We start from the raw sequence: 16,176 nt of genomic DNA, 5'->3' as shown, positions 1-16,176 counted from the left end.
GTTGTTTAGAAAAAATAACTTCCTGTGCTCCAAATAACTTGCTGTGCTCCAGCCAATCAAAAGTGGTTTGCTTTCAAATAGATGGTGCCAGAACCAATCAAAATTCTATAAACACCCCTTTGTTTTGGCTAGATGGAGCACTGATAGGGATAAGTGTTTATGATGCTAATTGATCTCTTATCTGATCCTGATCTTATCTGATATTTATTGAATAATACACAGCACACTTAGCATATTATATTTAAGTGTGAATATTTCAATATAACATACTTAATGGTGTTAGGAAATAATAATAATATTATAAATATTATTTTAATTGTCTTTTAAAATGTATGTTAATAGTCAATGTGGTAGACATTAAGTGAATTGGGGTTAAATATCAGTGTAAGAAAGTTCAAATACTTGTTTTTTTATGTTGTGGAGATATAATTGATTCTGGCAAGCCCACATAATATTTTTGGCACTTTCAATAATTTTTATTATTATTCCCACAGCCTGATTTAGTTGTATTTTTCCGTTTAAATGCTGCTCTACTGATTCACATATTTTATGAGCAGACTAATTGCAATAATAAGTCCATAAACATTATGTAAATCTCTGTCCTTTAACTTCAGTTATTTGCTATAGTGTTGCCCTTTTTTATGAAGATGCACTAAAACTACACTTGTACAGAAAGAATATTTTTTGCAAATTAGAAGATACACTAATATGCACAAAAAATGCACTTCATTAAAAAAAATGCACTTATTGCAAAAAAAGATGCACTTTGTCTACAGAAGATACACTTAAAGTACAGTAAAATACACTAAAAGATAATGAAAATGCAGAAAAAAATGCACTTAAGTGCACTTAATTATGAAAAAAATGCAGACAAAATACACTTTTCGGTAAAAATGCAGAAAAAATACACTTTTTAAAGTGTATTATGTTAAAAAGTGCATTTTATTTTGAGAAGGGGCTGGTGCATATGTCAGGCTCTCAATTAAGTGAACAATTATATAGCCTGTGCTCTGTAAAAAAGAGCTTTAATGCATGTGCATAAAGTGTTGTCCCATATTAGCCTGTGCAGTCAGCACAGGCTAATCAGGGACAACACTTTCCGCTTGAATGATATTTTACGTTTCATGAAAGTCTCTTCTTAGCAGAAATCAAGTTTTTGTGGAAAGTGTCGTCAGCGATTTTTTGTGCCCCCGGTAGGGTGGCATATAGCAGTTGAACTGTCCGTCCGTCCGTCCAAATCGAAAACTTTTATATTGGCCATAACTTTTCCTTTTTTGAAGATAGCAACTTGATATTTGGCATGCATGTGTATGTCATGTAGCTGCACATTAGGAGTGGTGAAAGGTCAAGGTCATCTTTCAAGGTCAAAAGTTAAAAAATACAATCCAAGGGAAGTAATAAGCTTTAAAAGGGAGATAATTTCTAAACCTGCAAAATGATATACACTTCAACACCGTTATTTCGAACACCGATAATCCGAAGTCACCGTTATTTCAAAGTATTTTTCTGGTCCCGATTTTGATTCTGGTTTGTTTAATGTTTAATTTCATTGTTAATCCAAACTTCGTTAAACCGAAGAAATCATTATTTCGAAGTGATTCTGTCGGTCCCAACACTATAATTCGCACCTTATTATCAATCTTTAATCCGAGGTCAAAACTGCAAAATACTGAGCGTAATTTCACACCTTTGTCGTGGCGCGTCAAAAGCCGATAATTACACCTTTGTCGTCTGCGCAAACGCAGTTGTTCAGAGAGACATCGCGTATAATTAAAAAAAAGGTTCATTCATTTCCGAAAATGTATGCATATGTATGAATGTCTGATAATTTGTGCTATTTGTTTTATTTTAAATGTTCTGTAATTAGAGAAAAATAAAAACAAGAAAAATAATCGTTTTATTCCCCCGTTTGTTACGAGTAGAAATAAATTGCTATCTGACTAGTTTACGTTTTTAAGTAAGCGTGTAACCGAACCATGCAAATTCCACAATGTGTTATTTTTAAGGAATCAAAGAAGTCTTCTGTCAAATGTTTATTTCAAATTATCGTTAACCCGAAGTTTTTTTAACGGTCCCGACGACTTTGAAATAACGGTGTTGAAGTGTATTGAAATTTTATTTCAAAGCGGGGCAATAGGGGGCATTGTGTTTCTGACAAACACATCTCTTGTTAGCTCATCTATTTTTTGAAAAAAATTATGAGCTATTGTCATCACATCGGCGTCGGCGTCCGGTTAAGTTTTGCGTTTAGGTCCACTTTTCTCAGAAAGTATCAATGTTATTGCATTCAAACTTGGTACACTTACTAACTATCATGAGGGAAACTGGGCAGGCAAAGTTAGATAACTCTGGCGTGCATTTTGACAGAATTATGTGCCCTTTTTATACTTAAAAAATAGAAAATTTTGGTTAAGTTTTGTGTTTACATGTAGGTCTATTTTATTCCTGAAGTATCAAAGCTATTGCTTTCATACTTGCAACACTTACTAACTATCATAAGGGAACTGTGCAGGCAAAGTTATGTAACTCTGACTGGCATTTTGACAGAATAATGGGCCCTTTATACTTAGAAAATTGAAAATTTGGTTAAGTTTTGTGTTTTGGTCCACTTTACCCCTAAAGTACAAAATGTATCATAGATATTGCTTTCATACTTGGAACACTCACAAACTATCCTAAGGGGACAGTAAAGGACAAGTTGCATAACTCTGGTTGTCATTTTTACAGAATTATGGCCCTTTTTGACTTAGTTACTTTGAATATATGGTTAAATTGTGTGTTAAGATCCACTTTACTTCTAAAGTATCAAGGCTATTGCTTTCAAACTTAAAATACTTTCATGCTATCATGAGGGCACTGTACCTGGCAAGTTGAATTTTACCTTGACCTTTGAATGAACTTGACTCTCAAGGTCAAATTATTAAATTTTGCTAAAATTGCCATAACTTCTTTATTTATGATTAGATTTGATTGATACTTTGACAAAACAACTCTTACCTGATCCCCCCCCCCAATATTTTTTTTTGTGAAGATCATCTAATAAATGACCACCACACCCTCACACTTTACCCCGCCCCAACCCCCCCCCCAAAAAAAAAACGGTTTTTGAAACGGTTAAAATACACCAATATTTATTTTTATTATATTATTTTATTTTTGAAATATCGTCAAGAATCCTCCCCCCCCCCCCCCCAAAAAAAAATAAAATATTTTTTAAAAATGTTTTTTAGATTTTTTTTTCATTTTTGGAAGATTATGTAATAAATGACCACACCCCCACACTATATACCCTCTCCACTCCACCCCTCCCTCATTTGTGATTGAATTTGAGATAGGTCCCTTCACCTTTAAAAATAAAAATAGATAGCGGTCTGCACACGCAAGGCGGTGCTCTTGTTTTAGTTAGTTTTCCTATACAGCTCTACTGCTTGAACCTAAGTAAATATAATATTGACAACTTGACAACATTTAATTATCAATGCTTAAGTATTTGGAAAAAAAATCCAATACACCAATTTCCCATTATGAAGACTTCACGATGCAAATTTTCCCAATTTCAAGGTTTATCGCGCACAATTTTCCCAATTGGATTGGTACTTGGACTTTTCCCAATAGGACAAAAATAATCGCTGATATATTTGGTATGTTCTATTATGAGCTGTGTTCAAATAATGTCCCAGGGGTCAATATTTGCCTGAGTCAAATTGTCAATTGTTACAACTTGCGAAAATTATAATATAGGCTGCCTGTGTGTATTTGTCACTTCTGTTACAAGTTCTACTTAAAGGGGCCTTTTCACAGATTTTGGCATGTTTTGAAGTTTGTCATTAAATGCTTTATATTGATAAATGTAAACATTGGATCTTATAAGCTCCAGTAAAAAATCAAGAATAACATTTAAAAAAGGGAAAAAAAAGTAGCCGGTACCAGGGCTCGAACCAGTGACCCCCGGAGTCCTGGAGTTAGTCTGAAGTAAAAACGCATTAGCCCTCTCGGCTATTCCGCCGGGTATACACAGTTCAAGTATTTTATACCTTATATAAGCAATCTTCGTAGTTTCATAAATTTAAACGACAACAAAAGAACTCTCCAAATGATTCAATCGTTTTGCGTTGCAACGCTTTATAATTTTTAGGTTTTCAAATCGTCAAAAGATACATATCATGGCTATATTGGACTATGGTAAATGTTCAGTAATACTGTTTCCTCACAAATATCATAACTAAAACGAAAATTTGGGAATCTGAAACAATTTTTTTCAATTTTGTCAATTTACCAAACCGTGAAAAGATCCCTTTAAAGCAGAAAAGCCATCATATACGGTTAATGCTTCATATATTTACATGTATAACCTCATAGATAAGATTTCAAAGACTTTATGTTACTGTAGCTAAAATTTATTTTAGAACAATTTTTGGGATTTGCTTTTCAGCACTGGTTATATAAGTCTTGTATGGAAAATAAACAGGATTGACATTTCTGTACTAAGCAGGGAGTGTTGATACGCAGTTGTTGTCAGTTCATGATCTCCATTGACAGTGTGTCACATATGCAGTATGTGATAATTATAGATCAAGCTTGTTGAGAAGCAATTATTATATCCTCATCAAATCGTTGGATGTATTAGTTCTGGTGTTAAACCTGAGCCTGCAGTAGGCATTTCTGCCATTCAATTAGTGTATATGGGGAAATTAAAGCGAGATTATACGAGTTTTTATATGTGTTAAACTGTAATATATATGTTACAGTAACACAAAATAGGCAAGAAAAATTATACATTGAAGACAAATTTTTAAAATGCAGCAAAGACAAATTAGCGCCCCGAGCCAATTTTGACGAAGATAATATTATCCTATATAAAATAAATTATATGCTTTTTTTCCTACAATTACCAAAGCATTCGTCTTTTTAGTCAGTGCTCATGTGTCGTATGAATATATATCGTTGCAGGAATTTAAAATGAACCATTAAACTAAATTTATATTCACATCGTACATGCATGATTTACATGCTGGCGAATTCGACTGTACAGACATTTTCGATTTCAGAATTAAATATCTGGCTTATTTCGCATGTTTCGACACATGTTCTTCTTAACTTTTATTTTAATTTATATTGAAATATATTACCAGTATTAACAAGTTTTTTACACATTTTATATAATTTAATAAATATTTGACAAAGTCGTATAATCTCGCTTTAAACAATTGTTGTAATGTAAATACTACTATAATAGTTAGTAGTACTGTTCAGACGTAGCACACCTGATTTGACCAGCATAGCCAGTGTTGTTTGTTTCATTCAAATTCAGGGCTAGTATTCGGTACCATTTTTGCCAAATGTTCAAAACATTCCCAATTGAGGATTTTCAAAAAAACAAACAAACAATATTTTTTAGATCTCAACATTTAGTTCATCTCCCTTCCAGCTCAATGAGTTGAGTCTTAGAAAAAAATAAAAGTAAAAACACTTTTTTCCCAGTTTTGAAGCATTTGTGAGCTAACAACAGGGACTACCCTAGGCCTTAAAAATAGGGAGAAGTGACTTCTCCTTTTTTCTGAAACAGGGAGAAGTTTTGAAAATCAGGGAGAAGTTTGTGCGAACAATATCAAAAACAAACATGTTCATTTCACAACTTTTATTATTTCTATCATACTATGTTTATTTGTAAAAAAAACAATAAGTCCTCATTGAAATCTACTTCATCATACACATTTAAGTCATTTAACACATATTAGTAATTTAAGATACAGTACACTCCACGCGTTTTCCCCAATTTCCCTCCATACGCCGTAACGCGGCGTTTGCATGATTTGGGACGTTGCGTTGAACGATCGGCAAAATTGATAAGCTGACACATGGGCCCTTGGGGTTGGCAAAGCGGGGAAACTCCGTGTTTTACGAGATAAAGATCAATTTAACTTTGTTTGACTTCCTGATTTTCAAATAAAATTACATTTATCACAAGTACAAATGTATATATAATGTACCATTAAAAAAAACAACCAAGATAGATCATTCCCCACGTGGTTGTAGAAGTAGTTGTATAGAAAACTCGTTGATTTACGACAAACAAAAAGTCGTCTTTAAACTACAATTTATATAATCACAGTTTGCAACATTGTTTTTATTTTGATAATTTAATCCGAAGTTTTCATGTTAGCAGGTGTTTTTTCTATACTGAACATGTAAACAAATGACCGAGGACCCTATTAAAAGTCTCGGAAATCTGTTTGAATTGACAGTTTTACGTTATCAAATGAAAGCCGCTTCCTGTCTGACACGTTCAACGAATGCATAAGGAATGGTTTTAATTGTCGGAACAAAGTCAATTCACTGCTCACTAAAGCATTTATTCTCTCTTTGTAGGTAGGTTATTCCATTGATTGCTAAAAGAAGGAGTTGAGTGTTGCATTAAATATTCACAGTTGTGTTCTAGTTGCGTCGACATTCAAAACAATGTTTACCAGTAATTATGGACCAAATCGGCAGAGTGACATTCACACATGTTAATCCCTTTTGTCAAAACAAAACATAACGCCAAACACTTTATCCAGTTCCGTCCAGTCTTCCAGATATTCTCTTTAATCAGTATACAGTACAATAACTGTTTCAATAATTACTATACTAAAACACCGTAACGATAAAGATATTTGAATTGAAATAAATTTGGAGGAAATATAAAATTATTCTAGATATAATTGTTTAAAAAAATACCAAAGAAACTTTTAACCGAAATCAACAGAATTCAGTATTCTCTGCACTACAAAGTTTGTATCACAAAATCAATACAGGCACACTTTCCACGCTTTTCACGCATAAACCTTGAACTTGTACATTGAAGCATATTTTTCGCGCGATTTTGTCGGGAAATATACATGACTGTATATTGGAAGCATTTGTAAACGTAGTGTTAACATTAAAAATCGGAAGCGTGTTTCGGTTTACAAACAATTATTCTCATTTGGAAATTAAACGGAACATTAATTCTGGTGTTATATGTGAAATGAATTAAATATTAATTGGTCAAAACGCTTTACGTGGCGTATATTCATTCATATTGTCGACGTACCTGTGAATAAAAACATATATGAATTGTTTATACAATTATCATCTATTTTATAAGCCACAGTATTTAAACAATTTTTAATGACAATGTTTTTTTAATTTTTTGGCATGCCTAGTAGCACACTGCTAACGCCGTGCTGCGCAGCGGTCGCTGATAAGAACGGAAATTGTCTGCTTTTACCGACTAGGCTAAAGTAATACACGCCGCGGCTATAGCGAACATGGCGGAACGCCGCGTTTTACCTCGCTTTCAAACTTTGCGTAAACACTCGCTAGCAGGAATCAAAACGCGGAGGGAGCGCGTTTTTAGGGGAAAACGCGTGGAGTGCACTCTATGTACCGGTAGCATCTTTTCATCACATATTTATCGTCATTATATTATCATCATCCCAGAACATTTAGTATATCTATTACTGTTTATCCTAATACTAAACATGTCCGAAATATGTACAATTAAGGATGCCTTACCTGTTTAACTTTAATAATCCACATTTTTCTTGTTGTTATCTGGTTTAACAAACCTTATCAAATGTTTGTTAAATCCAGTTAATGCATTCTCCATTATTGAATCACCATTTCTTGTAATTTGAATCGCCAGCTTTTAATTGAACGCAGGTTGAATGTTACAATACATCCGCCATTTGCAATGTCGAATGTCATGACGCAGCAATTTAATTCTACTCGGATTAATTTATATCTAATTCTCAATGTTTATGTGTGGGATTATGACTTGTTAGTATAAAAATGAACTGTGATTCCAGTTTATATAAGATGGGTGTTTAATACTCATTATTATCTGTGCATTAACAAACTGACAAAACTCGCCGGACTTAATAGTGGATCTTCGTAATTAATAGACCTTTGCTCAATTTTTTTTTTCTTAAATTATTTTTTCCAACTTTCTTTAACCGTGCCGTCTGCAAAAAAAACCTGCAATTATCGGATGGTCAATCAATTATCACGTTATCATTAAACAACTTACGGCACGCGCGAAGAGGCACAAGTGTGTTGTTATAGCAACCAATATTAAGGGTCTGCTTTGTCATGGTCAATTAGCGATCCGTGTGTGTGTGGGGGGGGGGGTAAATTGTGTAACCGTTAGATAAACAACAAACAATAAACTTGCTAATCGCCTGCGGGCGGTAGCACGCCTTAGCAAAAATAATCGGGCGGCTTGATTTTTGCTTTTCCAGTCTTGTTTACTAAAAAAATCGGGCGACTTGATGTTCGCTTTTCTGGGCTCATAGGGCTATATCACGTTAGAGCAAAATTATCGCTCTAGTCGCCCGTAGGGTAGTCCCTGAACAACATCAACACTAATTTCCCAATGTTAGTAAAAACAAAGTAACTTTTCTCAATCCAAAGGGACCTGGCTCCATTCCCAAAATGGTGAGATACATGCAGCAGGAATCAGTGTTCTTGGTATATGCCTTGATGGAAGGGAGAAAAATTAATTCACAAATCTGATAACAGCTTGTGTTTTTTACCTATTGGGAAAGTACCAGTTCCAGTCCAATTGGGAAAAAAATTGCGCAAAAATGAAAATGGGAAAATTGGATTTGTGAAGTCTTCAGATTGGGAAATTGGTGTATTTTATTCATTGCTAACAAATTCTATAAAATTGATAACTAAGTTTTGTCAAGTTTTCAGTACTTCATGCACATTTTCTTTTGTTCAAGCCATAGAGGTGCATGGGGAAATCAACTAAATGTTGTGCTTAATTATATTTAAAAAAAACTTCAATTGAGATTTTTTTTATGACAGCAATTGGGATTTTTTTCCCAATGGGGCAAGTGCCATTTTCTGGTACTTAATAAAGGAGGGAAAAAATCGCTAGATAAAACCCTGCATGCACTCAGTAAGATTATATACAAAACCGTAGTAGCAGCTTGTTTAATATCACATGACTGGGGTCAAGGGTTACTAAACATTCAAATTTAATCTTCTAAGTGCTTCAATATAGTTTACTTACATGAATGTATTGATGTAAATCTGGAATGATATTGACAATTAAATGCTTTAACCAACATCATATGTTGCATGCAAATTTCCATACACTGTGGTCATTTTAATTGGTGTCATGAATTTCATAATTTGTTAATTTCAGTTAAATGTGAAGAAAAAAAATGTAGCAAAAAACAGCAACCATCGTAAAATAGGCTCCCCCCTCTTCCTTTTATACTCAATAGTGTGGGTTAAGGCTTTGTCTGGTTAATCACCAAACATTATTCTTTGAAAACTTACTGTACTTGGGAAAATGAAAAGCTGACATTTATAATAACACTCTAGACATATTGTCATTCTCTGATTAATTCTGGAGATCATGTTGGATGAATTAGGATTTTCTTAGAAATGTTCCATTTATGTAACTAAAAGTTTCCCTTTTCAAGTCTAAAACGGCTCAAATGAGACAACAAAATTCTTAATCATACAAAGACATTTCTTGGCCAGATCTTTTTTGAATTAGAATGAGTTTTGACGTCATTTGTTTTTCCTGGAAGATGCTTTGTGTATGTTATATCATATGGATTAACTAGTACATTTACATGTATTTATATTAAGACATTGTAAAAAACATGAAGAGCAGTAGCTGTTGTTTTTGACGATGCTGGAACAGCGTCGTCTAAGGTTTGATAACCAGTAAAAAAATTCTTCACAATGGGAACCTATGTAAAAGACCGAGCCAGTCCGATTGAGATAACTCGATTTTTCAGTTACTTCCCTTGGCATTCGCCACTGCGTAGGAGATTGCTCGTTGATTTTCATTGATAACATTCTCCTAGCAGAGTTGTCGTTCGTGTTGATAAAGGTAAATATTAATAGAACAGCATATCCTGGGGAAACAGATTCAATAAGTGTATCAGAACGTTAATTTAAAATTAGTAATTTTACATCCATTTTATTTTTATGGACCAATGAAACAACTATATATTTTCTCTATTTTGTTTGATATTTGTTCTCGATTTAGTAAATAAATTGCGAATAAAACATGTAATATTAACTTTTTAGGTGATCACAAAACTAAAGAATGCGAACAATTTCGAACCTGCAAATTGTAAACGCTGCACTGCTATGATATATATAGATATAACAACATGTCTTTGCGTAATTGTCCGTCCCGCTAGCGCAGTGGTAAGGACGTTCGCTTTTTCACCTTTACGACACCGGTTCGATTCCCGCTCCCGGCGCAATGTTATATTTTGTCTGTTTTGTGGTCACCATTCCGGAAAGGGGTGTTTTTTTCCGGATAATCTCATCCCCCCCTCCCCCCCCCCCTCCCCCCGCAGCATTTGACCATATAAAAAATTAAAAAGTATTTCAGTACAAAACAAATAGCTGGAAATTGCAGCTATCATTCAAAATTCGTCCCAACTGTCGTCAATCTAATCTTATTAGGTAGGAGTGCTGGACACACTCCATGTCCCAACATTATGCAGCCTCAGTGCGGAGGTAACTCATTGCCTTGGAAAAACACAAAAAATTCAAGTGCGGGCACAATCATTTAAAATTTACATATTGAATACGATATTCTAACAGAAATTACACAACCACCTAAGTGTACATACCACGTTTGATATTTCGTTTGATTGTTAGATTTCAGCATATACATGTATAAGGTCATTTCGCTATTAGTTAACTTATCCATATGTTCGTGGGAACTCGGATAGTCAAGTGCTCATACGATTGAGCTCACATGGTCCGGCTATGTGCTCATACCTACTTTCGAGAATCATCATGAAGGTATTGCCATACTTAATGAACAAGAATGTGACCCGCCTCCCAGTTTCGCTCAATGGGTCAAGTTACCCGCAGGTACTACTTCCCCGTACCCCTAAGCTTTTTTTCGTACCAAAAATGTTTCGTACGCAAATTTTTTTCGTACCAAATTTTTTTTCGTACCCATAATTTTCGTACCCAAATTTTTTATCGTACCCAAATGTTGGTATCAACATACACAATTGTGGTGATATAGATAGACTTAAATTGATGTTTTATATCCATCCTCTTCAAAAGCATCGTCACACCAGTACTGTCAGTACTTTGATTTCTAAATATACGGCTCCATGCCTTGCCATTTTAAGTTAACATTTTTTCCCACTATACCAAATAATTTTTTGAATGTGATACAAATGTACACTGTTAATCAATAGGATGCACTTTAACAGGCTTTCATTTGACTCCAACTCTCTGTAATTGATGCATTATATGAATTATGAATAAATGATTACCTGAAATAACAATATATGTACATGAGGTTGGTCGAGGTAGAATGCTTTTTAACATGTGTACACTTATTAAGTACAAACTTAATGTAGAAACAAATAATAAAACAAACAAACAACCACAATTTCTTTAAGATAAACTTAGAAACATCACTTAATTTTCCACCCCTGCGAACTACGTCTGACCAAGGGTATATTAGAGTCACACTGTCAGTCCATTGGTCAGTTTGTCCGTATAAAATGTACATGTACTTAGCTTGTCGAGGGAACTGCTTCTACATTATTCCATGGATTTTGCTTGAACTAAAAATTGTTCTCACCATGATAGACGTGCAATATGCACATTTTTCGTGCTACTATCCACCTAGTCCTTATTTTTGTGACCTAAACCTTCTCCATGGGCATGATTGTCACAAAGGTTGCAGGATAGTATTCATGTCTTTGACAAATCTCTAGTTTCTTTTCAATTGGTCAGCCTTCCACCTTTACCTCACAGAGCTATACCCCTAACTGATGGAAACTGACACCCGCTCCTCATGGAACTAAACCCCTACCTGATGGAAACTTCCATCCTTACCTCACGGAACTTTACCCCTACCTGATGGAAACTTCCCCCCTTTCCTCATGGAACTAAACCCCTACCTGATGGAAACTTCCATCCTTACCTCACGGAACTTTACCCCTACCTGATGGAAACTTCAATCCTTACCTTACGGAAAGTTACCCCTACCTGATGGAAACTTCCACCCTTTCCTCATGGAACTAAACCCCTACCTGATGGAAACTTCCATCCTTTCCTCATAACTATACCCCTACCTGATGGAAACTTCCATCCTTTCCTCATAGAACTATACCCCTACCTGATGGAAACTTCCATCCTTACCTCATGGAAATTTACCCCTAACTCATGGAAACTTCAACTTTTACCTAATGGAAACTTCCTCCTTTACCTGATGGAATGTCCATCCTTACCTAATGAAACTTCCATACATACCAGATTTAACTGCCACCTGTACCTAATGAAACATCTACCCTTACCTAATGAAACTTCCATTCATAGCAGATTTAACTTCCACCTGTTCCTTAAAAACTTCCACCCTAACCTAAAGGAACTTTAATTGTGCATGATGGAATTTCCACCCTTACCTGATTGAGCAACTACCCTTAGCTTCCCTAAAACTGGCAGTAAGTTACTTCGAAACAATGCATGTTCTTTAATGTGTTTCTGTTTGTCAGGATGACCTAATGGCTGAACTGGAGGAGCTTGAGCAAGAAGAGCTTGATGAGAAACTACTAGACGTTGGTCCAATCTCTGACAACCTGCCCTCTGTACCCACTACAGAGCCTGTTGCAGGAAAGAGAGGTAAGTGGGTCCCATCTCTGAATACCTACCCTTTGTACCAACTATAGAGCTTGCCACAGGTAAGAGAGGTAAGTGGGTCACATCTCTGTCAACCTGTCCTCTGTTCCCACTACAGAGCCTGTCACAGGAAAAAGAGGTTAGTGGGTTCCATCTCTGAATACCTACCCTCTGTACCCACTACAGAGCCTGTCACAGGAAAGAGAGGTAAATGGGTCCCATCTCTGAATACCTACCCTTTGTACCAACTATAGAGCTTGCCACAGGTAAGAGAGGTAAGTGGGTCACATCTCTGTCAACCTGTTCTCTGTTCCCACTACAAAGCCTGTCACAGGAAAAAGAGGTTAGTGGGTCCCATCTCTGAATACCTACCCTCTGTACCCACTACAGAGCCTGTGGCAGGAAAGAGAGGTAAGTGGGTCCCATCTCTGAATACCTACCTTCTGTACCCACTATAGAGCCTGTCACAGGAAAGAGAGGTAAATGGGTCCCATCTCTGAATACCTACCTTCTGTACCAACTACAGAGCCTGTCACAGGAAAGAGAGGTAAGTGGGTCCCATCTCTGAATACCTACCCTCTGGATCCACTACAGAGCCTGTCACAGGAAAGAGAGGTAAGTGGGTCCCATCTCTGAATACCTACCGTCTGGATCCACTACAGAGCCTGTTGCAAGAAAGAGAGGTAAGTGGATCCCATCTCTGAATACCTACCCTCTGGATCCACTACAGAGCCTGTTGCAAGAAAGAGAGGTAAGTGGTTAGAAACAGTGCTACAGCCTTACATATTGTCTATGACATCATATGACAAGTCTTATACATACAGCTTTACAGTCTTAACTTGTTTAAAACTGTCTTGATTACCATCTTGATGAAGATAAACTATTGGGCTTGATTAAAATTATGACATGTATAAATTATTATAAATTATGACATATTTAAATGTCATACATGGAGAACAGATACTTGATTTCATAGTGATTTACATACACTTAACGTCTTAAATTTACTTTAAACAAACATTATCAATAATAAATAAATATATAAATTAATTTTGATTTCAGTTCCAGCTGCTGCAAAGGAAGAAGATGATGAATTAAAAGAACTGGAAATGTGGGCAAGCTAATCATCTTGTGATAGAGACACTTAATAGATACTTTGTATATAGTCTTATGGAACAGTGATACCTTTACAGAAATTCAGGTCATTTGAAGTTGTAAAATTCTTGTTAAGATCTTCAAAAATATGTAATTAAAAGATGGGTTTAGTGAATTTTAGCTATTTTTACCATGGTGCATGGTATTGTTAATTTGACACATTTAAAGATAATTCATTTGTGTATTAAAAACTTTGATAGTGAATCAATAACTTCTTATGTTATTTTAGAAACAGAAAGCAAAAACTAAATTGTTTGATGCAAAACTTGTATGACTTGTTTTTTTAATAACGTTAATTGAATAAAGACTTATGCTTACACACATGTTTTTGTGTAATTATTTCTTGTAATGCTCATGTTAATAACAAATGTGTAGTGGATTTTATTCTACTTATTTTTTCATCATTCAATTTACATTTCAGACTGTTTATTATCCCCCGCCATAGGCGGAGGGATATTGTTTTGGCGTTGTCCGTCCGGAGCCATATCTTGGAAGTGCTTTGGCGGAATTCATTGAAACTTGGTATGAGTGTATATATGGATAAAAGGATGATGCACGCCAAATGGCATAGTACACCATCTGTTAATAACAGAGTTATGGCCCTTTGTATCTTGAAAAAATGCTTTTTTTGTGTGTCCGGAGCCATATCTTGGAAGTGCTTTGGCTGATTTCATTGAAACTTGGTATGAGTATATATATGGATAAGAGGATGATGCACGCCAAATGGCATTGTACACCATCTGTTCATAACGTAGTTAGGCTTTTTGTATCTTGAAAAAATGCTTTTTTGAGTGTCAAATACAACACTTTTGTGTCCAGAAGCATATTGGCGGGGTATATCAATTCAACGAATTTGCTTGTTATTTTCTGTACTGAACATTATAAGGGTGTTGTTTTCAATTACTGTATGTGCATACATCAGAATGCTAATTGTAGTATGTTTTTGTTTTATTTATATATAATTTAATGTAAAATAAAATAACAGTGTAAAATTTTGTTGTTTATTTTATAGCACATGTTACTTGAAAACTTATCTTTGATTGATACCTAGGGTTCAGGTCTGCATGGTAATTGTATGGATTTTAAATACATGTATCAATTTTTCTCAGTAGGTCCTTAATAATTGTACACAAAGTCAAATGAATATGTAATTTACAGGGGATATAATATGACTGTGGTGTACCGTGATTTGTATCACAGAAAGCTTGTGTCTTGTTCTGTGAAAACCATGTTAAAAATATTTTTATAAAGAGTCTTTCTAGATTAGTCTGTGCAGTTGTGATACAGGCTTATCAGAGATGACACTAAGCGCTTTCATGCAGTGATTTGTTTTAAGGTAGTTTCTTCTTGATGAAAATCTAGGAAAAAAGTGTCATCAGTGATTAGCTTGTGTGGACTACATGTTAAAATAATGATTATAACAGTTAATAATTGTAATCAAAGGCATTTAGTTTAAACTTTCATTCTGACTTGTTATGTTCAAACTTTAATGGCATTACATGTGTGCTTTAACATATATAATACTATGTGATTGGAAAAGTTTTTTTTACACATATATTATTGTAAATTTGTGCTTGTGATCATTTTCTTGTAGCATATTTGTGATTTGATTGGTCATATTTACTCTATCAATTACAAATATTTCTTGGGGTGAGGGGTGGTAAATGTTCATATTGAAATTACAAAATGTGCGTAAGTTTGAGGCTTTTTGTAGAATTGTTTGCATTTTATCTTAATGTGGCATTTATTTGTTGTTATTGTAGCCATTAAAAGACAGGATAATTCTCTTTAATTGCCTTAATTCACCTTAAATCAAAGCATCATTCCCTCGATCCTCCCCCTAAATATTGTGTGATTGCATTATTTATTATTCCATGGAATGATCATTACAATTAACATGTTCTCTGATTTTGTCATTTGTTAAATTATCTGAAATTGCACTTTGTTGAAGCTTTCTTCTGTGGCATTTTTCCCCAATTTTGGCGCCTTTTTTGTCAATGAAATAGTGTAGCAGGTGAAAGCTTATGTATTTACTAATAGAGGAAATGTCCATGTGTCATTTGAGGATTTTGAACGGCAAGTTAAGTTTAACAAAGACCATGTCTGAAATTTCAAAGGAAGAATGCATATGCGTTTGAAACAACAATAAATATTGTACACCAGACAAACTATGTGTTTGAAACTTTAATATGATGCTCTGAACGGTAAAACTTAATACTGCATTCACACCGACAATACAAACTGTAGTATTCAAAAATAAAACCTGAAACTACAGCTTCACTAGCAGGAGAGTTATCCTATTAAACCGCGCTATATTAAGAATACTGTTGACAGCCTGTGACGACTAAAAATATGTAAGTAACTACACAA

General features: G+C 34.8%; 1 protein-coding gene across 1 annotated transcript in view; it reads left to right on the top strand.

Moving 5' to 3' along the window:
• Positions 1 to 15,974, top strand: part of LOC127844505 (charged multivesicular body protein 4b-like) — a 33,462-nt gene extending 17,488 nt beyond the window's left edge. The window contains exons 4-5 of the mRNA XM_052374772.1: positions 12,528 to 12,654; positions 13,714 to 15,974. Of these exons, the coding sequence (XP_052230732.1) occupies positions 12,528 to 12,654; positions 13,714 to 13,775 (189 nt within the window). The 3' untranslated portion in view covers positions 13,776 to 15,974. The remainder of the gene's footprint in view (positions 1 to 12,527; positions 12,655 to 13,713) is intronic.
• The last annotated feature ends 202 nt before the right edge of the window (positions 15,975 to 16,176 follow it).

Source organism: Dreissena polymorpha, chromosome 9 (assembly GCF_020536995.1).
Source record: "Dreissena polymorpha isolate Duluth1 chromosome 9, UMN_Dpol_1.0, whole genome shotgun sequence".
Taxonomy (NCBI): domain Eukaryota; kingdom Metazoa; phylum Mollusca; class Bivalvia; order Myida; family Dreissenidae; genus Dreissena; species Dreissena polymorpha.
Note: the sequence above shows the minus strand (reverse complement) of the source record. Positions and strands in the feature narration are given on the sequence as shown.